This window comes from Trichogramma pretiosum, unplaced genomic scaffold (genome assembly GCF_000599845.2).
Source record: "Trichogramma pretiosum strain Unisexual culture from Peru unplaced genomic scaffold, Tpre_2.0 scaffold59, whole genome shotgun sequence".
In the NCBI taxonomy this organism is placed as follows: Eukaryota; Metazoa; Arthropoda; class Insecta; order Hymenoptera; family Trichogrammatidae; genus Trichogramma; species Trichogramma pretiosum.
Window position 1 is genome coordinate 118890 of NW_019641668.1, and position 26821 is coordinate 145710.

General features: G+C 44.1%; 3 protein-coding genes across 10 annotated transcripts in view; 2 read left to right on the plus strand and 1 right to left on the minus strand.

The window, feature by feature from the left end:
• Positions 1 to 54: 54 nt before the first annotated feature.
• LOC106654600 (V-type proton ATPase subunit d) lies at positions 55 to 2397 on the minus strand. The gene is made up of 6 exons (XM_014374525.2): positions 2072 to 2397; positions 1632 to 1982; positions 1404 to 1561; positions 1096 to 1272; positions 938 to 1015; positions 55 to 866 (listed from the first exon to the last, which is right to left on the minus strand). Exons 1-6 carry the CDS (start codon positions 2190 to 2192, stop codon positions 705 to 707), a joined length of 1047 nt encoding a protein of 348 aa, XP_014230011.1. The 5' UTR covers positions 2193 to 2397; the 3' UTR covers positions 55 to 704.
• A 374-nt stretch (positions 2398 to 2771) lies between these two features.
• On the plus strand, positions 2772 to 5649 carry LOC106654705 (mitochondrial fission regulator 2-like). Of its 4 annotated transcripts, none has more exons than XM_014374697.2 (6): positions 2772 to 3299; positions 3387 to 3579; positions 3670 to 3711; positions 3933 to 4078; positions 4261 to 4492; positions 4574 to 5649. In XM_014374697.2, the coding sequence occupies exons 2-6, from the start codon at positions 3389 to 3391 to the stop codon at positions 4734 to 4736; spliced, it is 774 nt and encodes a 257-aa protein (XP_014230183.1). In that variant the 5' UTR covers positions 2772 to 3299; positions 3387 to 3388; the 3' UTR covers positions 4737 to 5649. The 4 variants fall into 4 exon arrangements, with proteins under 4 accessions (XP_014230183.1, XP_014230185.1, XP_014230186.1 ...); XM_014374699.2 differs by having other exon boundaries at positions 4279 to 4492; XM_014374700.2 differs by lacking the exon at positions 3670 to 3711.
• Positions 5650 to 5719: 70 nt separating this feature from the next.
• Positions 5720 to 26821, plus strand: part of LOC106654913 — a 40670-nt gene continuing 19568 nt past the window's right edge. For 2 of the 5 annotated variants that reach the window (XM_023460318.1, XM_023460319.1), the window contains exons 1-2: positions 5720 to 7448; positions 7813 to 8073. In XM_023460318.1, the coding sequence (XP_023316086.1) occupies positions 7416 to 7448; positions 7813 to 8073 (294 nt within the window). In that variant the 5' untranslated portion in view covers positions 5720 to 7415. Of the gene's footprint in view, positions 7449 to 7812; positions 8074 to 20334; positions 21125 to 26821 lie in introns of those variants that run through there. The other 3 variants (XM_014375052.2, XM_014375051.2, XM_023460320.1) reach the window with 3 other exon arrangements.

Consider the following 26821-nt stretch of genomic DNA (forward strand, 5'->3'; position numbering starts at 1 on the left):
TTCATCAATTCATGCTATGATGAAGGCATGGAATGCAACTATCCAACACTATTATTTGTAATGTAAGCTTCAATAATTTTTATTTACAATTAATACCTTAATTCACAACAAAAACGTTCATAATACTTGCATTTTTTGTTTGAAAACTCAAAAATGTTGTTTTAATCAGTAACTATGATGTCACTTTAGATAAATTTGCATGATATAGACTTTGAAGCAATTGTTACAAACATAAATAATTTATTCCATGAAAATCATGTCAAACATAATTAATTTTTTCATACACACTTTATAAATCAACATTATTAATATCTGTAAAATCTTGTTCATCTTTTGAAGCATTTTAGTTATGCTCCTCAATTTTTGAGTTCAAGTTTAATCATTTTTTCCATTGTATCTAAATTTATAGAATGTTTTGTAATCAGCAATCATAAATACTTGAGATGATATGTTTTAAAATCAATTATTCACATCAAAATAATTAACATAAATTAATGTTTATAAAAGATTCATTAAGATTTTTAACAGGCGGATTTAATTTTGTGGCAGTTTATAATAAAAAGTGGAGCCTACAGCAATAAAAATAATAATCGATAAATTTATAACTGGAGGTAAATTAAAATTTAGATCTCCACACAATAAAAATATTGGCCAATAATTCAGGTTCAACACCATTAACTCAAATATTGAGTATTTTTATAGATTTAAAATATTGGTATGTAGTTGTCAATTTTTGCGCGATGTTTCTGTGCTACACATTCAGCTATCCAAACAATGTTGCGACATTCCTGTTCTTTCAGTTTTAAGTAACTGTAAAATACTCCAAAATGGAATTGTTGCAAGAAAGCATTAACATTTAATCGAACCTGCAAAAAATTACAAAATTTAAAATATCTTTCTTCAGCTAATAAATGTGTAAAAAAGTTAACATTCTTACCTCTCTCTCAAAAAATTTATCTTCAAGAGTTTTATCTCCAGGATTATTTCCAGCTCCATCAAAAAGAGCAGCATATTCCTATTAAAATATTGAAAAAATGAATTGTTACATTTTTTTTAAAATATTACTTCAGAAAAATGTCTATTTCAAAGACTTACAAAATAAAACTCAGCAACAGTTTTAACTTGTTCATAATCATCAGCTCTAGCTAGGGCAGCTAAACCATCAGGATTCAGACGACCACAACGTGGATAAAGCTTAGCCCTATCATCTTTTCCTAATTCAGTACCAAACGAATTAATTGTAATGATAATTGCTCTTCTATCAGCTTCAAACTGGAAAGTTTTAAAAGAAAACTATTAGTACCGAAAGATAACTGATGACTCAGCTGATATACTTCAAGTTAAATAAGAGCAAGACATCATTTAGATGAAAATGAAATTATTCATCACTACTTGAAACTTACAGCCAAAATTTCACACATAGTTTCAGCAGTGGTTCCACCAAGCTCTTTGCAAAAGTCGTAAAAAGCTTCAAGATAAGCCTTGTACAGCGTATTTCTGATAATTTCAATGTTCATTTCATCCAAATCTTGCTCAGAAATGCAATCCACAAAGAATGGAGCTGCATAAAAAATATTTTTCATTAATATGAAACAATTTCTTTAAAACCCTTGTGATAGGATAAAACTTACCAAGAGGTGTATCGACCAGAACAGCATTGTACAATTCTGCAGGAGTAGCAGCAACATGAATGGCTTCCATTTGTTCAAAGCTGCCAAGAGGATGGCATTTTGGTATGAGCTCAGAAATAGGTCTCTGATGCAAGGTACCAGTAATTAACAAAATAATGTTGTCGATCATGTAGCTGTAAGTGATGAAGTCAAGAAACTGAGACAACGGCTCTACTGAGTGATTCCGCATGTGTTGGAATTCAACCACGAGCTTTTCACGTAGCTTATCATCGATAGTACTGACGGACAAGGGCGATGGCTCATTAGCCAGAAAATTGGCGTAGTCGGTGCCTGCCAGATGTAGTTTTAAATCTGGATGGAAAATATCAGAAGTATGATTATTGTTACAAGCTGTACATTTGTGAAAAGATGATCTAATTGAATGCAGAACCAACGTTTACCTTCGAGAGTTTCGCACTGGACAAGATTGAGATAATCACTCTGCTGGAGAATACCGCACTTGAAGCCGCGGCAAAGACCCTCCAGGTATCCGTTATCGATATTGAAAAGGCAGCCCTTCATTTTGGCAAATTTTTCTGACGATCGCTGACTCAAGGGAAATTACACTGCACTGCACTCACACGCCCAGTTCCGTACAGGACTCGAGTAGACACTTGCTGTTTTGCTGTGCCCGTAAATGCCTTCTGCAGCAGTACGATGTCACGAGAAAAACATAAGTCAGGAGTCGATCATATGACTTGGGGAAGCAAAATTGATCGGTCTGAAGTCGACGCTTGATAATCGTCGATAAGATAAGAGCCCACCTGACGTACAGTGCCAGAGCGAATATAATGATCGTCGCGCACTAACGTCACTTTCCGCGCGAATCTCGTTTTACAGCTCCGAAAACATTTGTTCGGCGAAGAGTTGAATAAAAAAGGTTGCTTGCTGTTATGTACTTGCTGCATCTTCATTTAAAAATTAATTTAGGTTGTGTATGTTATTGTTATTGTCATTAATGACATTCTGATCATGTTTTGGGTTCAGAATACATTTTAAATGACCTCATTTCGAGAATCGATCCGATCAGCTCAATTCTGACCCAACTTCAGGCAGTTGATTTCGGAGCAGACGCATGCGCGCCCGAGGCACAGTCGCACACGCACGCCAATAACAGATAAAGTCCAAAATTCCTATGCCGAATTTCTAAATTTCAATTGTTGACAATACGAATTACGGGTATCAACATAGCACGCGTCGCAGGCTCCGTTCGGAAGTCATCGAATCATCTTGGCCGTTTGACGCGTAGCGAGTTAAAATTACCATAACAATTACTCCCGCGCATATATAACGTGCTCCGGAAATGCATACATATCTGCGCATTGACCAATAAATACTCGATCCGAGATTTTCCTATCCTGCGAGTAAATGGCTCAACGAAATAACGTGGTTACCACACGTTTTTAGTGATGACACTGAGCCTATCTTAGAGGGATCGCGTGGAGCTCGTTCGAAAGCATTTAATTTCCTCAACAAATTTTTTCGTCTGTGATTCGACTCTAACCGAGAGGAACGTGTAGGGGTGGTTAACTAGACAACCTAACAATTACGTATGTGCGATCGCTTGGCCTAGTTAAAGCCACTTGCAGTGTTAATTAATTTAAGCAGTCAAGATTTCCTCAACACTTGGTAAGACAGCTCAAAGCATCTTAGAGGTTGTTGTTTATTCAATATTTCTCGCTGTGATGATCAATAATTTGGATTATTTGTGCACAGAAATGGAAGAAAAGAAAATTAAATACTATGGTAAGAGGAGGAGTATTGTCAGAAGGATTGGATCCATGCTGCCTCTGAAGCCACCACCAAAGATATATGTTAGTGTTACCCCGTTACACTCCATGAGCAGCTCTATGATCGACCAAGAACCTATTAGCGATTACAAGTACACAAATGGATTTGGAGCTGGAAGGTACTATATAACTTCTTCATTTGTTATGTAATTTTATAACAATGGAACTTTTTTCAAATCCATACTAAATAAAATTAATTTTGTTTCAAGACCTTCCTCCTGTTGCGAATTCAGGGATATTTCATACATAAAGTACCATAATTTAATAATTCCTTTTTTGTACCAAGTAGTTAGCTTTTGGTGTTTAATATTAGAACTTTTTTAGTACTTTCTGCATATATGTTTATCCACTTGTCTGTATTGCCTTTATTGCACTTTATAAAAAGTATAATAACCAATTAAGTGTAATTCTTATAAAGTTGAAACATTTATCATTGAAAATATTACATTCATGTATAACTTTTTTTTTCCAGCAATGGGCTTTACCAAAGTAAACCAGATTTATTGGAACCAATAAGTTTTGGCTCAGAAGTTCGTTTATTGGCATTGGAGCAAGAGTTACAAGATTTAAGAGAACAAATATCTACCATTGTTAAACCTGGAAAACCAAATGCCTCTCGTAAGAAAAATGATTATTTAATAATCTTATATTTAATTTACTCTTTATTTAGAAAATCCAAATCACATTTATAGTTTTTTTAAATTGGTTACCTAACCGGCTAACCAAATTATTTTTATCTTTTAACTTTGATTACGCAATTTATCATTCATTTCATTATTTTGTGATTTTATGAAATATAGGAATGTTACAATTTTCAGAAGCCAATGGGTCATCTGGAAATAGTAACTTTAGCATACCACCACCCCCTCCGCCACCACTGCCTCCGGTACCAAAAACTCCACATATAGCCCGCCGAGCTAGTTTACAAGACCATATAAATGAGGAACGTAAAAAACCTCCATTTGTTGCACAAAAGTCAATGGGTGAAATATTGAAGGGAATTGACAAAGTAAAATTGAGGGTTGTTGAAAAGTAAGTCAAAATCATGGATTTTTTATTTATTTGATGACTATGAATTTATAGAATTATTCAAAATTTTTAAAAATAATTTAGATCTCCAAATGGTGGACCATTGAAAATAAAACGAGATGTAAGTCCCAGTCCATGCAATGACTTGCAAGAAATTTTAAGAAGACGTTATGCAGCTATGCATCTATCTCAATCTCCAGATAGTAGAAGTAATTCTCCTAACACAACCTTGGATGATAGCTTTTGACATTATGTCAGAAACAGCCAAAGCATCTCATAATCTATGTGATGTGTAGGTTGATCATAAGACGAAATGATTTTGCAAAAATTTTTGGATTCATTAAATTGTTTCATTAGTATTAATCTTGTTATAATTGAAAATTAATTTTGATAGAAAATTCGTAAGTGTATATCTCAAACATGAAATCCACAAGCAGTCGTTAAAAATGATGTAAAAAAACAATAAGTTTTTGAAATTTGGAAATCAGTTTTAACATATCAATGATGGTTACTTCGATTTTGTTTGAATTGTCACTTTTTAAATGTAGCACCAATGCATGATTCAAAGTTAACTTGTAGTTGATATATTTAAAAAAGTTGTACCATATAGTATAGATTGTTAAGGATAAACTTTTAAAACTATCAGATGTGGCATTTTAACTTGGGCGATTCTGTGATAAATGCCATAAATTTTTTTTGCTAATACATAGAATACTATCCGTAAATGAGATCTGCTTGTAGTGAATAATTCATTTTAACGGCACTTGAAATTTATAAGTGTACTTTCGAGTCTTTGTAGACTTGGGTGAACTCACACGAAAGAACTACTCGTTTATATTAGCGAGTAATAAATTTGTATATATTTTTCGCCGCTGCCATGTTACGAGAAAAATTGATTATTTTTACTAAGCGCTTGTTGAATACTTGATAAAGTATAAGGTATGACAGTGCAACACGTTTTCATACCACAAGCACCATTTACTCGTATGAATATGAAAATAAAACGATGATACTTTCAGAGACAAACACAGTCAGTCTCTTGTATTCTAAAAATTGCAATTGTAAAGTAAAAGAAAACAAAAATGAATAAATGTACAGAAAGTGTTTTATACTTGAAGCTTTTATTTTATTCGAGAAATAAATATAAATAGTACAAGGAACCTTTTAGATGTTAAATAAATTATAATTTTGAAATTTATGGAAAATACAAGCTGGGTGTATGTTTAAAAAAGAAATGGAAACTATGTGTGCCAACATTATTTTCCCGATAACGAATCCTATTACGTTGAAAATGTTTCCCTGCCAATGGCTCGCATAGGCATATCGCACGCATTCGACACTCACTTGCAGTGCAGAATCAATGCGAGAGTGGCCGGATAAGGCGATTCTCTCTCTTTCTCATTCTCATCGAGTGTCGAGACACTCGAGTGTAAGCGCATACTAACGTCAATGTGTGCGTGCTTAACTTGGCACTTTGTATGCGCTATGTAGCTATATGTACACACGCAGACCGCATCGCGGAGCGGCTCTCGCAAAAACGTACAGTTGCCAGTTCGCAGTACTACTATTCAGGCAGGAGCAATCTCGATTCGCGAGTAGTAGTACATGTCTATAATCAAACGGGTCAAGGCGGCCGACTTTTTTCCGCGTGTTTTAAAAGACTCTGGCACACTTCGACGTCATATAGATAGTTGACAATTTGATTTCGCTACCGAGGTGGGCTACTGCTGCTGCTGCTGCTGTTGCGATCGAATTTTTGGAGAAGTGCACAACGCGGCTCTCTCGCGCGAGTGCAGAAAAATTCCGCGAAAGTGAGACAATCGCGATAAGGATCTGCTCTCGAGAGATACGGAGTCTCGGAACGTTTCTCGTTCGTATATTGTGTACTTTTATGCTCGTCATTCGTCGAAATCGATGAAATCGACTCGTCGTCGTCGGCACAGTGTCCCAAGACATCGACGGCAACGGACTTGGCTCTCGCATGCAGGCATGGAAGCTCGCATCTATGCTTCGCAGCATGCCTCGCAGTCACAACAACAACAACAATACGAGTCCAAGAGCAGCAGTGGTATAGCTTATGACAATTAAGGTTATGTCGCGCGCTGCTGCTGAGTAAACACATCGTAGTGTCGTCGTCGCTGCTGTGCAGGCCACGCGCGAATCAATCGCGTATTACAAGCACGACCGTCCAAGTGCGGCCGATGAAATCTCTCTACAATATAATACATGCCCATGAGTGAGAGAGACACACACACATGGTCGCTCGATATAAGCTCGTCCGTCGGAAGCATAACAAGTAACATACTTGAACAAAAAAAAAAAAGAAAGGAAATCGCATCGTGTTGGATACGATTGAGCGGCCGTGTTTATTTGCACAAAGAGTCGAAAGTTAGAGTGTCAAGATTTGCTGCTGCTGCTGCTGTGACGTGCTGCGGTGTGGTGCGCCGCGGGGCCTAATTTCGCGTCGTCGTGTGCTTCCGCAAGTTCAACAACCTTTGAACCTTTGCCGCATACCTACTAATATACAGTCTACTGCCGCAAACGAGTCAGTCGTGTGCTGTCTTGATCGTGTGCCGAGGCAAAAAAAATCTTGGTGTGTGTGTGTGTGCGCGCCTCGTCAGTGTGCCTTCTCTACACCTATAGGATTCGCATAGGCCGTTTTACCAATGCTATTGCATTGTTGCATATAGCGCGGTATCGACCAAGCCATAAATTGCTGCTGCTGCTGCTGCAGGGACACGCATGTTATATAGTGGTGTACGGTACACGCGCTTAGTCATATTTATATAGACCGGCGTGTATAGTGGCGGCCAGCAAGTGCAATATAGCGGCGATCGTGTGTGCCATTTTTTATTCATGACATTTTTGATATATAAGAGCGTATAAGTTATAGCTATAAAAAAAAATATAAACAGACTGCGAGGCGATGCTCCGATTGTTCATCACGAGTTTGACGCAGGTATGCCCTCTCATATATATTTTATACGTTTGCGCGTATTTACTTTAGATATAAGCAATTATCGGGAGATAAAGCTTGCGATCACACTCACTGGAATAATGGCTACTATAAGCTTTAGAAAATCTTTGATCGGAACTCGAGTACGGATGCTTGCAGCAGTCGATGCCGTTTGCTCGAGTGGACGCGCGCCGCGAACGAGCTCCGATAAAATTGGCCGATCCCATTGCATCTTGCACTCGATCGCGCGTGCTCTCTTCGCGAGAAAGTATCGGCGCCAACGATCTTGTAAACCATCGAACGCGTTTCAAAAGAGGCGAGTTGTTTCTCACGCGCTTTCTTGTTTTTTTATGCGTCGATTCGACAGAAGAGCAACGGCAATCGTGGCAGCGACAATAACAGAAGCAATAATAACGACGGCAGAGGCGGCGTCGGTGCCGAATGGCACGCGGGCAACGAGGAGCAGCAGGAAGAGGAGGACAACAACGACGACGACGGCAGCAGCCCAATGACGGCTTCGCCGCCTAAGCTGCCGCTCGACATAATCGTGCCCCCGGCCGTGCTGCAGCGTCGAGGTGGCATGTGCCTCACCGGTGTCATCATTAGAGCTTTTCTTCAACTCAGTTTGGTAAGTGTGTACTCCTTTTTGCTGCAGTCCTTCGTTTTGGAGAGCTTGCAGCAGTTTTCGAGATGCAGCTTTTGTTCTTTATATACAATAGTTTTCGTTCTTTCCCTCGCTCTCGCGCGAGAGTCGCTCTTATGATTATCAAGGTGCCATGTCGCGAGCCCGAGATATGCGAGAGATCGACGAGCGGTCGATCGAAAGTACCGAAAGTCCACCTCAGATGTCGCGTGTTTGTCGGGCCGCGAGCGAGCTGCCGAGCGAACGACGATAATATCGCTCTGCAGCTCGGGGCGCCTTTCTCGAAAAGGATTTTATTGAATCGTCACGAGAAGTAGGTAGAATTGCCAACTAAAGCGAGAGCCGTGAATTCCGTGTAGCCCGCATGCGACAGGCGGAAAGAAAACTTTTGCGAGGGCGAGAGATCGGAAAAGGCTCGGAAAACTTCTTGAGCTGCTGCACGCTCGGTTGGATATTATAACGATGTGCTGCTCGCGCGGCCAATCCGATCGAAAGTAGCCGCCGCCTGGCACGCTGCACGTACTTATCTATATATTGTGCGCGCGTATAATACACTGCTCCACGCTAAAACACCAGTCACGGAGCCTTAAGGTATATAATTATCGTTGCCCCGCGTACTTATATGTAGTATATATAATACTCGTGCATATTCACAAATTTCGTCAATGTTTATATTTGCGTGTCGAAACGTATACAGCTATTATTATCCTGCGCCGCATAGATATATGCAAGATCGTATATATGCAGCAGATACGAGAGCTACTACGTGTACTTATTTTCTAATCCAGTCAAATTGAAGCTCCTTGAAAATTTGTGAATTTCTCTCTCTCTCTCTCTCGTTAGGCTACCTACGTAAGCGCTTGAAGAAACGTCTACGTCACTATGGATATAAACGTGACCTTTCGAGTCACGCGAGGCCCATAAGACAAGCTGCAAGTTCAAACTTGCTCTTTCTCTCTCTCTCTCTCGCACACACTCTGCACGTAGCTGCACCTCGTATGTATATGGGTCATTCTCTTGGCATTTGAAAAAAAAACGCGTGCAAACAATTCTACGCGGGTGGGTACTACCTTTTTTGGCACGAAGTCGGAACGATTTTATTTCGTTTTGAAGAGTACTATTTCAAAAAAAGTTGATACGCCACTAAATTGTACTTTGGCGATCGGCTCCGTCAAAATTACCCAAGTGCTACTAAGAATAGGGGCCAACCTATCTTGGCTAATAGACAGGGATTTACATTTTTGCAGATTTTTTGCAACAGAGGCAACATTTTTTTTTTTACTTTTTATCGTCATATCTTTAATCTTTGTGATTATCTAACTCGGCACAGAACGTCTTTAGACAAAAAGGCCATAAAACAGTATTAAATTTAGTAAAAAAAGATTGAATGTGTATTTTTGAGAATTGTCCTTTGTGTCCACCTCAAACATTTTTTTTAATATCCATGGTAATGTCTTTTAGTAAAAAAAGAAAGAAAATAGTTATTAGTTTGGAATTTTTGGGCATTTTCCCCAAAATAATTGAATTTCGCTAAGAATATGGGGTTTTCAACTTCAGACTTGAGTGCACAGTCTGAAAAAATGTTACATTTTGTGTATTAATCCCGAGTGAAACAAAACAGAATTTCTAAAATTTCAAACATTCAAGACCTGCAATTTGTTCTTTTTTTAATTTTCGATAGCTTCGAAACGGTCTGCAATAACGTCGCTTGATAACTGAAACAAGATTGGTCCACTATTGATGCAAACCCCAACTCAACTTTTTTGAAAAAAAGACTTTGATTTTAACCAGGTCTCAAATAAGCTAGAAAATACCCCAAATATAATGTAGAAATTATTGAGAATCAACAAAAATGGTAAAAAAACAAGTTATTCGAAACTTTTTAATTAATAGTACCCTTAAAAAATGCGGAGTCAAAAATTGTACAAAAAGTCTTCATTCGCATTGTAGAATAAAATATATTTTTATGAGAATTGTTTAATATTGTAAAGCGCATACTTTTTGAAAAAGCTAAGAGAACTATCCATATATACGTAACTGCACTCTGCAATGAATATTTGTGTGTTTATGCTACGTGTGCGGCATAGGCTAAAATAAAATGCGCGTCCACCCGATCGCTCGCTCGCTGGCCGCGGCGGTGGCGCTTACTTTGCATTTTCTCCGACGTAGGATATTTTCTTATCTCGTGACCTATTACCAGATGGATGGATGGATATATATTTTTCGCGTGCATGCATACACACACATATACAGCGGCCCTCTTTTTTTTTTTTTTATTTCTCAAGCTTGGCTTTTACTATTACAATGTAACGCAGTCGTATAGCGCAGCATAGCCGCGTAAACGTATACGAGCTGGTTTAGTTTTAATCGTCGCGCCTCGACAAAACGACGACGACGACGACGTGGAGGCTAATTGGCTGGCTGCGGCTTTTTTTTACGAGACACGACCTTTTAGCGGAACCATGCAACCTGTTGTTGATATAGATATAATACCATTTGGCGCTGGCCTATGCCACTCGTTTGATCGGCTATATACACCAATGCCGTGACCGAAAATACCTACTGCCACCTCGTTATTTTTAGGCCAAAATGTAACGACTCGTCGACATCGGCCTGTAGTTGGACCATTCGACCGACGACCGTATACGTATATAGGTACATAAAGTAGCGTCGCACGTATAGAGTCGTACATTATAGGTATACACGTTTCCGAGGGAAATGATGATAAAAAGAGAGAAAATACTGAGACGAATGTCGTGCTGTGCCCGAGTAGCCCACCACCACCACCACCCGCCCTCTCCAAAGTCTGGCAAGTAGCGGCAAAAAGCATTACGTAAGGCTTCTTTAAAACTTTTAGTATATCATCGTATATATGCTGTATGCCGATTTCTCGGCCCTACATACTATATCAGCTGGTATATAGCGCGCTTGCAAGTCGCCCGCGAGCGAGTCGACGTCGAGCGCGCGCGAGAGTTGTTGGCAAGAAAAACCAGGAAACTATTTGAAAAGTAGGTGAGGCGGGTATTTCTATTTATCAGTCAGTCAGGCTCTTCGTATATATGTACTCGGGCGCGTTCTTATATATATGCTTTATACTACTACTACTACTACTACTACTACTACTCGTTCGTTTGAAATTGTAACGAGAGTAAACGAGTTGAATCTTCGACGAGTAGTTTTGCAGCAGAGGCAGCCGCGCGCACACGGGAGAAGACAGTTTAATTAGAAGAATTGTTGGCTTGACGAGCTATTATATGATCGCGTCTAGCAGCAGTAGTAGCAGTGCTTATAGCGCGCATATCTCCGCGCGAGCGCGAAGCCTAAACTGCAAAACTGCCTTTGCTATATACCGTATCGCCAAGAGTTCTATTATTATATGCGAACTATTACACACCTTCAATGCAAAACTTCAACGCGTTCTTTAAAAGGGGGGGAACGAGGCGGCGCGCGGGTGGGCTTTTATTATACGCTTCATTCTCAAACGCCACTTTCGCGAGCGAGTCTGTTTTTCAAAGAAACACTCATTAACTAGCTCCCGTAATCTCCGAGATTTCGCGCGCCCGAGCGAAATTTTCCATTTACGACTAATGGTATAGGCTTAATAAGATTCTGACGTATCTGCGAGAGCTTTTATTATTGTTTTATTTTTTTTTTACCTTTTTCCGACGTCCGCGCCTCTAAAGTACACGAGCACGCGCCATAATAGTTACTTCTTTTTCGACTGGAAATAATATTTTCTGTTTTTCTTTTTTCCCCAATTAAAAAAACCTTTTTCAAAAAAAATATACGCACACTCGTTCGTGTGCGGTTTCGCAAAAAGTTCTCGCTTTTGCTGCCACTGTAACATAATATAACGCGAGCATGAACTCGAAAATTCCAATAAAATCGTAAAAAATACAGCAAGCTTTCAGTTTGGCATCTCTCTTACATCAGCCGATAACCGCATTTCCATTCACTCGCCGCGCAGCACAATTTGCATCAGTTACCTGTGCAGCACAAACTTACCGTGTGTGTGTGTGGCTGCGTTATATTCCTAGCAAGCTAAGTTATTCAAAACTTTTTTTCCTGCAAAATGACCGTTTTAAACATCGAGCTAGAGTGAGAGAGAAGTAGCAAAAAAAAGGTCCAAACGCTTTGGCGAGCTTTGGCCTAGTTTTTGCGCGATATATTTACGGTCTCGTTTTGTTTCATTGAAATGTTTCCATTTTTCACGCGTAGCGTAGCAGAGAGCTCTATAAGGTATATCCTTCGCGAAATATCATAGTTGAAGAAAAAAAAAAGTTCAAAGTGCAAGGCAACCAAATGAAGCTGCCAAATATTTAATGCGACTATTAAATTTTATTATAAGGCATTACGCGCCGCCGCGGGTCACACACAACGCGACTAGTACGCCGCGACTCCGACGCATGAAAAAAGCCCGCGTCCTCCACAATACGAGCGCACAGATGGCTTTTTTTTATTATTATTCTCGCTTCTTCTCTTTTTTTTCTTACGACGCGCGCGCGAACAAGATTCTTCATTGCTTGTTTTCGATCGAGGCGCGTGTCTGTATACCTATCTGTGTGCAGCAGCAGCAGCAGCAGCATAGGTTGCAAAAAAACGAGAGGAGAAAACAAACGAGTATACACATCTCTCATTCCGAATGATTCACTTTGACAATCGGATTGCTGTAGTATATATTCGTTGAATCTATTTTTTGTCGAATTTCTCACCTGCTGAGAGGGCAAAAGGAGGGGGGCATTATGGATTAGTCCGCGTACAAATGCAATAAAGTTGAAAGAGAAGAGAGAGGGAGAGGCTTTTCCGCCTGGTATTTGTTCAAGAAGAAAAAAACATGTGTCATGATAAGGCCAGGCCCGGTCAGAAACGTACTAACCAGGCAGTAAATCAATTAGATTCGGACGCTATATACACGTTGGCAGGGCTCTGTGTTCCGGATTTCATTGATTCAATTCTCTCTCTCTCTCTCAATCTCTCACGCGCAGAGAGCACAGCGGAGTGGTACACGTCCAAGCTCTCTTTGTGTCGTGTTATTAATGTAAGCGTAAAAATAGATGCAATGAAAATATTTTTTCCGTAAAAAGCCGTAGTAGTAAAAAGACGTGTGTGATTCTGGAGGCTTTTTTTTATTATCTTCTTAGCGCGATAATGTCTCTCTCTCGATCGTTATAGATTGGCGACAAAGATGACGCCGCGCAGAAAGCTATCTGATGAATTTTACGCAATTAATATGGACTTTGTATTTTTCATGTAGATCGAAAATATTCCTAAAAAAGATTTTCGGGATTACGCGGCTTGTCGTCCCACAGCAATTGGCTTTGATGTTTTTCCACCAAAGAGCGCGCCGCTGATTAAATGATTTATTCCAAGCCTCGAACGTCGAGAGTCAACTTTTTTCTCTCGCTCTTTTTGTTTACCAATTTGCCTCGAATTTGCGCGCAAACGACGTTGATTTCGAAAATCGAATCGGGCTCGCGATCGTGATCGTGATATCTGCATCGTTTCAACTCGCACAAAATCAGCGAAATATTTTATCAATCGCTCTATTAATACTTATTGTACCGTTCGCTCGGAGCTACGGTACGTGTGCACATTGTAAATACGTTTTTTTTGCGCGCATTATTACTCGAAGCTGCAACAAGGCCGGCAAATTATACCATGGTTTTCGTACGCTCGCGACTACCTTATTAATTTTGAAGGAACCCCGGTGAGCTTTGATACAAAATATAATTTAATTTTAATTAAGTATGTTAATTAAAATACAGTCAAATTCTAAAGAAACAAAAAATACTCTCGTAGAAGCAATTTTTCATTATGCGTAGAAACGCCAGGTATACACCGTTGAGCTTTATCGAATGATAGCGCGCGCCGTGCAGTAGTGCACTCGGTAGTAGCGTAGTTTACGTGTGCGCGCGGAAAAATCAAGCGTCAGAAGCGAAACTTGTGCTCGTTCCCAATAAAGTAGTAGTACGAAAAGCTAAACCACAGAAATCCAATTCGATGAGAGTATTGATTATCGTGGGCTAGGTATAGCTACGTACACGCGCGCAAAAGCGTATAAGTGCGGCCAAAAACAATTAAAGTATATGGCAACGCGCTTAAATTAATCATAGTCATGGCGAAAACTTTGTCCGATACATCAGCGTGGCGGCGGCGCCTCGTGTGCTGCTGCTGCTGCTGCTGCTGCTGCTGCTGCTGCTGCTGCTGCTGCACCGCCAAAGTATAAGTATAAATTTTACTTTGAAGCAGATCGAATTTCCTATTCGACGCAAATTGACTTGGAAACGAGGCTTAAATTATACAATAATTTTCACCTCGGTTGTTGTTTCTCGCATTTGAAGTTTGCGCAGTTAACACGCAATACGAGTATACATGCAATTGTACGGGTATCGATATACAATTTTAGACGGCTTTTTCGTTTTCCATTTGTAATACGCGTCCAGATAGATTGAGCACGTATTTGAGTTTAGGCCGAATACAGTAGTTGAGCCGCAGAAATTATGCGTACTCACAGGCGCGCGCCCGGCCGGGGCTACAACCAGCTATATAACGTAGTTGATTGCGCCAAATCCGAAAGCTCGGTGCGCGCAAGACGTGGGGTAGCCTAGCGGATCGTTGGTCTGGTTTACATAATATACCTATAGGCATAGAGGCTCGGAGGCTAGCTACTACTACTGCACTAGAGGTGCCTCTATTGCTATTCCACTTGGCTGAGCTACTCTAGTTTCTGTCATTGGCTCGTTGACTTGGGACAATAGGGAAATCATCGTTCTCTCGCCTGCCTCTCTTCGATTGCCCGCACCGTACGGCCAGAGAGAGCAAATTTGGAACGAGTCTATTGTGTCACGTCGAACGTGTCTTCGGTCTGCAGAGTCTTTGCGGACTGCTGCAGATCTCCTGTGCGAAATATGATTTCTGTAATGGATCGAAACTCGGCAATTTATTCCAAACGATCGGGGCGATTGTCGTAAATCCGAAAAATAGGTAGAAATTAATTTGGTCTTTCAGTATTGCACAGAGCTTGCAGACTGCTACAGGTGTGTCTGTATATGCGTGAGCATCCAGGGAGTCCCTTGATTTATTTTTTACGTCCACCATCCTCCTCATAGATCGCCTCATCAAATCGTGTAATTCCGCCAGATGAGTATTAAAAAGTTCTTGTTCAAGTTTTTTCTCTTCAAAAAGTATTTTCAAAAGATTCTGAAAAATTCGCGTGTACTCATTTATTAATTCCAAGCACTTTTTCACCTATACCTTTCATCCGTCAAGTGCTTGCTTCTCGCGTTGAAAATCGTCGAAAAATAATCGTGTCGACCTTCTACACAGTTTATAGTATATCCTGAAAAACTCGAATAAGAATTTTTAATACTCATCCGGCGACGTTTTATGACACATTGAATCAATCTAAGAGGACGGCAACGGGAGGGGGTAAATAAAAATAAAAATAAATTAAGGGGCACTCCGGTGTGCATGTGCAGCTCTGGCTCTCTGCACCTTGGCTGGCGAAACCCCCCCAGGCTAAGAGAGAGAGAGAGAGAGAGAGAGAGAGAGAGAGAGAGAGAGAGAGAGAGAAAGAGCGAGCTAGAGCTGGAGCGAGAAAGAGAGATACCGAGCCCGAGAGCGTAAAACTGCGCGCGGTGTGTCCGGGAGCTATATGTGTGGGCCTGCCAGTCAGGCAGCAGCAGCGAGGCAGTAGCGGTGGTGGCGGGAGCAACATCGATCGTACGCCTTATGCAGCACGTCACGTGCAGGCAGGCAGGCAGGCGGGCAGCAGCAGCCAGCGAGAAAGATATCCCCGTGAAAATACGCGTACATACTGCATATATCGCGTAAACACGCCTGGGAATTGTCCGTACCGCTGCTGCCTCGGAGCTCACGCTGACTTATATATATGCGTCCGTGCCGAGCGTTAGACAATGTTTTGACTCGATTCTCTCTCTCTCTCTCTCTCTCTCTCTCTCTCTTACCTCCATCTATGTTTTGATTAGTTTAGATGGCTCTTATTACTACACTGGCCCGAGTCGAGCCATATCGCTGCGTTGGCATGAATTGGATTACACGTCCTCGACTAGCTATGTGCTTGCGACTCGACGACGTCACACATCAAACATACCAGGAAAGCTCGGCGCTCTTTTATGTTTGACTTTTGCGTGTGCGCGATCTCGAAAAGCTCACACAAATTCTTCTATACTTTGTTGTCGAACTCTGTTTTTCATCGCTATTTAGAAAACAACTTCGCAGCTAGCTAGCTGCTCGGGCGATAAATCTGCCTAGCCACTCTGTTGTTTAAAAACACGGGAAGGGAAAACTCCGCGCGCGCACTTTCGAAAATACATTACTGTATATATACGCGCGCGCATAGCGAGCGAGAGCTGCGACTAATGACAAAATAAAATGAAAAAAAGCTTCACCTGCCTCGGTCGTCGTGACGCGCGAGCGGGTCAAAACTTTCTTCTTATACATACACCCTAGGCGTTCGCGCGCGAGATCGTAAATCTTCATCAAGACTCTTCCGGAAATATAATAAACTGCAATTCTTATACGTATATATATATTTTTCGCGCGCTTATACACTATGCTACGCTCGCGCAAGCTTCTGATGATGTTGCTTCTGCTGCTGCTGCTGCCGTCGCCGCCGCCGCCGCCGCTGATTCTGCTGTGCATCGTCGAGCTCGAGCTCGTAATAGACGCGTTTAAAAGTTTCGATAAATCTTCCTCTTCGCAGCGTATATACGTTTATTATAAGTACGTCTCTCCGTCTCACTAAGCGTGTGCTAAGTATATATAGGCACGTGAGTCGAGGGCGAGGAAAAAAAAATTCGTGTGACCTGAAAAGCTTATATACGGAAACAATTTTGAAGCTCCGGAAAATTTGAAGTTCCGCCGAGAAGCTGCTTGATCGTATAAGAGAGGAGCATCGACTCGTCCAAATCATCGTCGTTATTATTATAATCAGTATATACTTCAACGGGTTTCGAGCAGCAGGAGAAGTATGGCACGTGCGCAGCAACAGCAGCGGATTATTGATACTTCATATAATTAGATACTGAAATATTCATGGACGAACTTTGTAAATGAAAAGTTGAGTGGATGCAGACAATTGAAAACGCTACGCTAGAAATTACAGCGAAAAAAAAATAGATAACACGACTTTCTTGTGTTTTTTTTTCGCCTCCCTGCGCGTCCTCGATACGAGCTGCAAAACGAAATACCATGTATATTTTGTATATAAATAACTGATACGCTGCAACCGAGTGCAATTAAAGTTCGTAACTCCGTAGTGTTGGTGGTGGCGGCGGTGGTGGTGATAGCTGGCGTGTAGCAGCACATGTATAATATATAAGCAGCAGCGCACATTAGCGAGCTAATACTACCGCGAGCTGTAATAATAGAAAAAAGAAGTTCAAATTTAGATTAGCATAGAGAAAAAAGACAGGAGAACAAAAAAGCTCGGCGAGCTGCATAAGCAGGCACTGCCTGCTGTATATGTATACGCGCCTGCACAAATTAGTTAACGACGATAAATGCACGCGAGAAAACTTTCGAAATCGCATTTGCATTCGGAACTTGTTTTATCTGCGACGACGACGAAAGAGAGCTGTGCAGCGACACAAAAAGAAATGGATAAGAAAAAAAAGCTCCGCTATCTCTCTCTCGGAAATGTAGTTTAGAGAATCGAATTCCTTAGAGCGATAAACTTTTACAGCGTATAGATTTATATCTTACTGAGCTTTACGGGGTTACGTACGTTCGGCGCGAGCATACACACGTAATAATAATATGTAAAATGCAGGGCTGCAAAAAAGGGCATCGCGCAGAGGATCGATCCGATTTACATTTCGCTGCTGCTTTTTTTTCTTGCTAGTCAAAGCTCGCGCGCTCACGAGTTACGAGATAAATGGCTGGGGGGTAGTTTTATTGGTTTTGTCTACCGTATACTACATCGATCCCCGGAGGTGCAGTGGGGAGGGGGGGGGGCGAGACAACAAAATCGATCAATGGTGCCGATGATGGGTCGAGACGAGCCGGAGCTAGGCAGGTAGGTAGGTAGTTGCCTAGCTAGCTAGCCCCAGGACTGCAACGAGGAGGCCTCCCCTGCAGCGGCGGCAGCTGCAGCTCGTTGTCAGGGCCACATGCACGGAATCTCTCCGCTCCGAACCGGAGAGAAAGAGCTGGAGAGAGAGAGAGAGAGAGAGAGAGAGAGAGCGAGTGAGCTTGCGGTGCCTCGGATGATGAGGCAGCGCGGGCGCGTTTATTGGCAGCGGTGCTTGCGGTGGCAGCTGCTCTCTCGCTCACTCACTCACTCACTCTCCGCGCGCTGCGTTTAATATTGATCTGCAGCTTGCATGTGTGAGTTTGCGAGAGAGCAGCAGCAGCAGCAGCAGCAGCTCGTGTGTAAGTGGGTGTGTGTGTGTGAAAGAGATAGAGAGCTGCTGCCGAGGTGCAGGTAGCTCTACTGTACCGAGAGCGGCGATTCTCGCTTCGGAGTCGAGATTGTGCGAGAGAGGGAACTCTTAGCAGCAGCTCCATGGCTCGCTGCAGAGTACTGATATTCGCAAACACACATAGAGAGATAGACGCACAGATATAGACGAAATCTGTACATACGTACACACGTATTCGCCTCTCGACTTGGTAGGGATGGAAAAGCTGCTTCCGCTGCTGCTGGAGAGGTGGAAGCAAGTCAGAAAACGGCGGCGGCCACGCGCCTACGCCTCCGGGCAGCAGCGCGTATATTATCGCCCATATAGTAGACGAGCTCCTAGGATAGTGCGCGAGCTATATCATTACTAGAGCTGTAGGTGCGCGCGCGAGCTCGCAGTCAGAGGGCCGGCCGGCTCGTTGCGCCAGCTTTCCCCCTTCCAATACCACGATTCTCTCTCGCTCCACGCAGAACTTTAATAACAATGATAATAATTGATAAGGAGCACGCGAGCCCGAAAGAGGACGATCCCCGTTTTTCGGCGTATCAAGCTCGGCCCAGGCGAAGAGACTGAAAAAAAGCTCGAAACAATAGTAAGCTCGGCTACGCGCGGACGTATGCGCGGCAAATCCGATGTAGATTTGTCAATCTGTCTGGGAGTGCAATAACACACGTCGGACAACGAGTCGCGAGTGCAGCAGCAGTAGATTGTAGTAGTAGTAGTAGCAGAGCTGCTGGCGTATTGTCACTATTATCGCGCTCCGCGTTCGCTCGTCTCGTCGACAAAGAAAGCAGCCGAAGCTTTCGAACGAACGGGCGAGAGCGAGACGGAGAAAGCACGTGCGCCCCGCCCTCGCAAAACGCGAGCTTCGCGGCGCAAACTCCATATAATAGTTCGTACGTGTGCTCCGTACGTGTGTGTGTGTGTGTATGCGCGCGAGCCAGAGCGAATACACACGAACACGTTCGTCTCTGATAAGCGCGAAGAAGCGCGCTTTGCGCCGCCGCTGCCACCACCGCCTGCCGCCGTCCGTGTAGCCGCCTGCCGCTGCCGCCGCCGTGCGCCAGGCCTGCACTTCAGCAGCAGCAGCAGCAGCAGCGGGCTAGCGAGCGAGCGAGAGCAGCAGCCAGTGTTTTTTGCACAGTGTGTGTGCAGCGCCAGTAGAGTGCGTGCTGCCGATGCCTCGCGAACGGACGCTCGGACGCGGGACGATACGCGGGACACGAAGCGCTGTAATAACACGGTACGCACGCGATATATTATGCTCCTCGCAGTGCGGTATAAGGCAGTAGTATCGTCGTGAGCGCGACGACGCTCCTGCGTGTGTACAATATAAAAGCACATGCCTACATACGTATTATGAAATAATATAATACACATGCAATTACCGCGCGAGACTCTGTGCAAGTGACTCGGAGAGTGCTGAGTGTTGTCGTCGTCGTCGTCGTCTTCGTTCGTTCGTCGCGACTCTCGACTCCGGAGAATATATATTTACGCACAGCGCTGTAGGCCTGTCTCTCTCTCTCTCTCTCTCTCTATCTCTCCTGCGGCCGAGCTCGTTTTTACGCTCACTCGCTGCTGCACTCTGTGTGCATGTGCATGTACAGTCGGTGCGCGCAATAGTGTGTGTGTGTAAGCGCGAGAGTGCATACGTAAAGTACACACGTAAAAGCAGCATGTATACTACTACTACTACTACTACTACCGCTGCTGCTGCAGGCCGACAACGACGACGACTACTACGAAGCGACGTACAAAAGTGATAGTGTGTCCGTGTGTATCATAGAGGTGTGCGAGTGGCTGCTGCTGCAGGCTCGCGTACACACAGTAGTACGTACATATATATATATATAGTACTCGCGCGCGCAGTGTCGTCGACCCGAGGCAGCCTGCCAGTTAGTTAACTGGAGCAATCAACAGTAGCAGCAGCAGCATCAGCAGCAGTAGCGGCGGCACAGTGCAGCAGAATCTCCTGCTCGCAGTTGTATACCGCTGCTCATCGATATTATAAAAATAAAAAAAAAAAGGTATAGGAGCTGGCCACGCGCGAGCTCATTAAGCTGGAAGGGACCGCCGCGAGGCTCTGCGAGGCAGGCACAACCGGCGGCAGCTCGACCACCTACTCGTCGTCGAGGGCCTCGCCGAGCCGCGACTCGAGCTCGAGCCAAGGCGGCGGTGACGGCGGTGGTGCTGATCTGCCTCGCGACGCTAGTAGCAGCCCGGCCAAAGGCTCGTCTGCCGTCGCCGCCGCTGCTGCTTCGACCACCACCACCGCCAACTCCACCTCGTCGTCGTCGTCCTCGTCCTCGTCTACTTCGGAAAGTAGCGGCAGTAGCAGCAGTGACAGTGGTAGTAGCAAACGCGAAACGACTTCGAGCTCGAGCAGCAGCAGCACCACGACGACTACGACGACGTCGAGCACGAGCAGCAGTAGCAGTGGCAGCAGCAGCAGCCGGAGCAGCCGACGCCGTAGCAGCAGCGTCGGTAGCATGCAATGCGGCCTATGCGCCTACATAGCGGGCCTATTCCGTAGGGCCATGTGCATCGCCGGCAGCCGACGCGGCTCCGCCGAGTCCACCACGAGCTACCACGAGCTTCCGACGCAGGCTCAAGTACGTATTGTTATTGTTTACCAATGAGCAGCATTTGCACCACGTGAAGAAATTGTTGTTGTTGTGTACGAATAATAATCGGAGCCCAGTAGAGTATTGTGTGTACACGCGCGTGTATTATATTATATACGGAGCCCCCCTCGCGCTCACGCAGCACACACGTAAACGCGCGTAATTGTGTGCGAAGATCGATGCCTGCTCTCGCCCGGCTAGCCATATCTCGTGTACTTACACACACACATAGCTAAAGCTCTGTCGCCTCTCTATGGGACGCAAGCGCGCCGCGCGCGCCCCTGCATGACGCTTTCTCTTTTACTCGGCTAGCCCTATAATGTTCTCTCTCTCTCTCTCTCTCCGCAAGCTCGTTTGAGGTTATTGCCCAAGCAGCATCAGCAACGAGCCTCTCTGTCTATCTCCGGTAATTTCTCTCGCTCGGCCTGCTGCTGCTGCTGCCTCTCCATCTCTTTCTCACCTCTATCCTATATGATGTGATCGATAAGCTCCGACAGATATATATTAGAGTTTATAGATTGTCAAACTCGAGCGAGGTAAGAGAGAGGCAGAGAGGAGAGGGACGTAGTCGTCGTCGTCGTCGTCGTCGTCGTCGTCTGCGTTTTCGCCGCACACATACACGGCTTAATGTCACCCTGCGTAAGCGTCGACATATCCATCTGTCGTCTCTTTTTCGTATATACATACAACGGTACGCACGATATACGTACGAGCCATGATCGTTCAGTACGTATATAATACACACACAGACGCATCGTGTGCGAGCCTCGAGTATTAAAGTAGGTTATCGCCTCTCTCTCTCGTCGTACCGCGTACATACGCGTTATGACGTAGCGCACTTATATACACGCAAGCACACGCAGCTTGGAAACGCAGAGAGAGAGAGAGAGAGAGAAAGACAATATATAAACGCAACGGAGCACACGCATTGTCAACGCTGCATTATTGTTGCTTATACGTGCGCGCGATTGGCTTTTTTCATTATAATATGGCTTATGAAGCATTGCCTATATTGGCAAGCGCGCGTGTAAATAATAAGGCACAGCGATCGATTCGCAGGCGCTCGCACGAGCGAATCGAATTTTCGTTCGTTACTTAATTACCGCGCGTGCCTATTACCAATGTACATTTATCTCCGGGCGAGCTTACAAACAATCAGCTGTTCCATCTCACTTTTTGATGTGGAACTTGCAGCCTCTGGATACTGGCTCGGCCGCTGTCCTAGTTGCTGCTGCCACCGGAGCTCTGTTTACTGCAGCTCGCACACGTACACGCACTTTAATTTGAGAAATCTCGAGTGCAGCCAAGCTATCGCCAATAAAGCTTCATACGATACGTGTACGTAGTCCGAAGAATTTCATCTCGCAGGCCTACTCGAGTTGCTCAATAATACAAACAATGCTTGTGTGTTATTTTTGTGAGGATAATTTAACACCGGACACACAATGTATCGAGACGATAAGGCCGCGATCGCTGCGCACTATAATACGAAGCTCTGCACTGGACTGGAATTTATTAAATTTTTTTGTCGCTCGCTCGCTCGCTCGTTTGTTCGACCGTCGCCGTGCATATAATGTTACACCGTCTACCGGATATCTTTTTACATTTAAAAATCCTACACCGCTTCACGATCGTATTGTATTGAGTCGATTGTCGGTGCAGTGCTGCTGGCTGCTGCTACCAGTGTAGCTCGATCCAGGGCTGGACTAGCGAAGCACGGCAGAGCTTTTGTTTCTGCGAGATAGGGAAAATGGAGCTTTTTTCCCTTTTTTTTTCCTCTTTTTATTATTTTCAATCGACGGAACTCATACCGCCTCTGTCTATTATATATCTATGTGTATGAGTTTGTGCGCGGCGGACTCTCTGTGCTTGACGCGGCCGAGATGAGGTTTTGTAATTGGAATGGCTCACATTTTGTTTGATTAAAACCTTCGGGTCATTTGAAATATTCATCGAAGCGAGCAGCGCGCGTGTGTTGCCTTCACACACACACACACATACAACTCGCCGCGATGCTGGAGCTTCTGCCTCTCTGCATATAAAAAAAAGGAAAGAAAGAACGCATTGTTCGACGAGGGAAAATCAATTTTCCATCGTTCATTTTGGCTATAATTAACGCCGTGATATTTATACACTGTCGTCGGTCGCTGCTGCTGCTGCTGCGGCATTGCGTGCACACGTACATGTATTATATGCCGCCACCGCCGCCGCCGCTGCTGCTGCTGCTGCAGCGAGAAAGAACTCACTCGATTGGAATGAAGCTATAATATGCACGCATTTCTTCTCCCCTTCGCAGCACGCATACCTAGTTTTTCTGCGTGTATATGAATCTCGGCGATCGCAGAGATCCGTCATTGTTACGTTATTTTTTAGCGTTGAAAAATAAAAAGAAGAAAAAAAAAGCGCAGCAACGAGAGGAGTCATTTAGATAAGACGAGTTAGCTAGCTCGTTAAACTAGTGTATACGTTTCCCAGTTGTCGTCGTCGTCGTCGTCGTCGTCTATGTCGCGAAACTGCCAAAGTCATATATTTTTTTTTCCTTGCAACGACGTCTCGTTAGAATTTATCCGGTAGCTGCTGCTGCTGCTGCTGCTGCTGCTGCTGCACGCCAAGCGAAAATATAAATATAGCCACGGCAGAGAGAGAGAGAGAGACTCGCGGCATGAGTAATGAGTCGTTATTGCCAGTCGCGCGCCTTTCGCTTCGTTTACGTCTATTATCAAATATCAGTTGAACAGAATTGAGCGAGGAAGAGAGAGAGAGAGGAGAGATAAAGCTAATAAGCAAGGCAAAGATGCCGCGAGCTGTGTATTATATACATCAACGATGGAGAAGCCTACGGGCATCGTCGCAGCGCAAAAATACATACATATACCGCGTATATAGTCACACAGATGCCAAGAGTTCGCATTATGCGCTCTCGTGTTCCAATAATACATAAATTGAGGCGCGCTACGCTCAAATTAATTTGCGTCACCATGGGAGAGGTATATAGAGAGTCGGTGGGAGCTTTTTTTCTTTATTACTTTTTTTTTTGTTTTTTTGCTGCTGCTCGGACAAGAACGCGTTTTGGCTTGATAAATTATTCAAATATGCTGCAGAGCGAGCCGCGGCCGGTCCGACGACGACGACGACGTAGCGCGTTCTTTTATAAATATAACTCGGTGAAAATGCGAGAGCGCGTCCTGTCCATATGATAATAATAATACGCTCGGAGCGCCAGCTCTCTGCACTGCTTGCTTGCGAGACGCGCTGATTTTTATTAATAATATAAAAGCCTCTCTCGCGAGCCCGTGTGTATGTGTGTATTTACGCACGCGATTTCGCGCGCTCGTGATCTCGTCCCGTCGCTGACGACGATCGCGTGCAGCGCGTTTATTCGGTCGCGTAAATCAGACGGCACATTATGTACCGCAGCTCGCGCGCTAAGAGAGCTTTGTTAAATCTTTTGTCGCGCGCGAGGAAAATCGCGCTATACCACGGCGCGTCTCGATTACGCGCGCGAAGCCACTTATGTATATTTATTATTACATCGAGAGGATAATAGGGATTGTTGGGCGCTGCGCGACTCGGCGCGCGGATCACGTGTTATTTTGCATTAAAAACGTAAAACACGTGCAGCTGTGCATACACAGTGCTACTACTACTACTACCGCCGCCCGCGTCTGGAGCTGCTGCTGCTGCTGCTGCTGCTGCTGCTGCTATGCGGTCACAACACGTCGCGCGCACACAAAGAGCTGCGATCGCTATACGTCGATCATCGCAGCAGCGGCAAATAGACTACATAATAATATTATAGCCAGGCAGTCTGATTGACTTTCAGAGCTTATATACACCTAATACACATTGCGTAATTCATTGTACGATATCTATGTGCAAGCTGTCATCAACGCTTTGTGTGCGGTTCGATAGAGAGAGAGAGAGAGAGAGCACAGAGCTCATTGACATCTCTCTCGAAAGTCAAACTTGTAATACGTGTGCGGCTGCAGTGGTATTATAGTGCAGTGGCTTCGACGACAAAAAAATTACCCGATTGCCAAGAGCAAGTGCGAGATAAGGCATAGCTCGAGCTCAATTTATATTTCTCTGATAAACCTCGTTTGGTGCCAATGCCGCGCCGAGCGCGTCTATATATTTTTGCGCTCGTTGTCGTCGTCGTCGGCTATATCTCGCTGAATCATGACGAATCGTTTTCTTCGGTGACCCGAGCGCGCGGATCCCGCGAAAAAGTTGGAAATGAATTATACTTGGACTCGCAAGAGCGACGAGGATAATCTTCGGCTTCGCTTTTTTTGCCTTGCCTTGCTGCGCGCGCTATACGATATTCGCCGAATAGCCTCAGTGGAAGAGTGAAAAATAGCACAAACGACTTATAATACGCGCGTTTTTATTATATCTATCTAGACGGATCTATCTGCGAATTCGCGCGACGAGATATTACACAAAGCTGCAGAGCCGCATAGCAGCTGAGCCGCAGCGAGCAAAACGACGTGGGAGAATAGGGACAAATTGTTGCCGACTATATACTCGTTAACGGGATTAACGGGGCGACTGCGAAGAAGCTGCTCTCGCGCGCCGACTTCGACAGACAAAGCTCGGCTCGTTCCATCCATCCGCTCGATTCGATTCAAGCTCGAGCTGCTCGTCCTCCTCGCGCGTCTTTGTGCGCAGCAGCTTCTGCGGGATTGTCTTGGATTTCCACTGTATTGCCGCTGTGCGCCAAGGAGGAAATCCTAATTAGACGATTAAGCTATTGGCCATTGTTAGCCAAGAGCGAGCTGCTAAAGTACCTTTTGATTGCGTTATCGCGTGTGTCTGCGCGTCCACGAAAAAAAAGAAGGAGGAGAAAAAAATAACCCCGCTGATTTTCGTCGCTCGCTCGCGTAATTAGAAAAGCTCTGCCATGCCCATATATAATGGGGCAGAGCTTTTATAACGACGCGAGCGAGCGCACCATTATATATTACAATCACGTCGAGTCATCTATTGTACCTACACGTATAGAGATATATAGGTAAAACACACGATAGGGAAAAAAGGGAGAGAAGGAGCCAAGCTAGCTATGCTCTAGAGCGCTGGCGGCTGCAGCTGCAGGCGTCTTTCATGCGCACACGTACACACGTTTAACAGCACACACACACACGTACACACATAGTCGAGCTTAAAACCAGGTCAATCGCGCTCCAGCGACAAAGCAGCAGCAGCAGCGTCAGCTCCGCTGCTCTGCGCTCGCCCCCAAGTCACGGCTACTACCTACTACGTAGTAGTATACAGAGCACTAAGGCTACTATCTGGTCCTATTCCGAGATCTATCTCGTACGAGTTGCACACACATAGTGCACGAGAGAAGCACACTTCTACATATATATATATATATATCCAGGACCTCTCACTCTCCTGTTTTCCCACGTGAACCATTAAGGAATGCTTGCTCCCTGATCGTGAGTGCAGTTGCACATACATACATGATGCCCACGCTTGCTTGAATATATACTTGCATAGGAGCTCGAGCTTCTCTCTTTTTTAAAAAGCATCGTCCCGCATAATCAGCCGAAAATCTCTACGTAATAGGCTTGTGCGAACTTGCAAGCTCTCTCTCCCTCGCTTGCTCGATATTTAAATGGAGTTTTATTTCAAGCTCTCGACTCGTGCTGTAGTGCCGAGCTTTTATGCTATAAGCAGATT

Coding starts and splice junctions, on each gene's coding strand:
- LOC106654705 (XM_014374697.2), top strand. CDS start 3,389: ATGGAAGAAAAGAAAATTAAATACTATGGTAAGAGGAGGAGTATTGTC. Junction 3,580..3,669: donor AATGGATTTGGAGCTGGAAG/GTACTATATAAC, acceptor TTTTGTTTCAAG/ACCTTCCTCCTGTTGCGAAT. Junction 4,079..4,260: donor TGGAAAACCAAATGCCTCTC/GTAAGAAAAATG, acceptor TATGAAATATAG/GAATGTTACAATTTTCAGAA.
- LOC106654600 (XM_014374525.2), bottom strand. CDS start 2,192: ATGAAGGGCTGCCTTTTCAATATCGATAACGGATACCTGGAGGGTCTT. Junction 1,016..1,095: donor CTGTTGCTGAGTTTTATTTT/GTAAGTCTTTGA, acceptor ATATTTTAATAG/GAATATGCTGCTCTTTTTGA. Junction 867..937: donor ATAAATTTTTTGAGAGAGAG/GTAAGAATGTTA, acceptor AATTTTTTGCAG/GTTCGATTAAATGTTAATGC.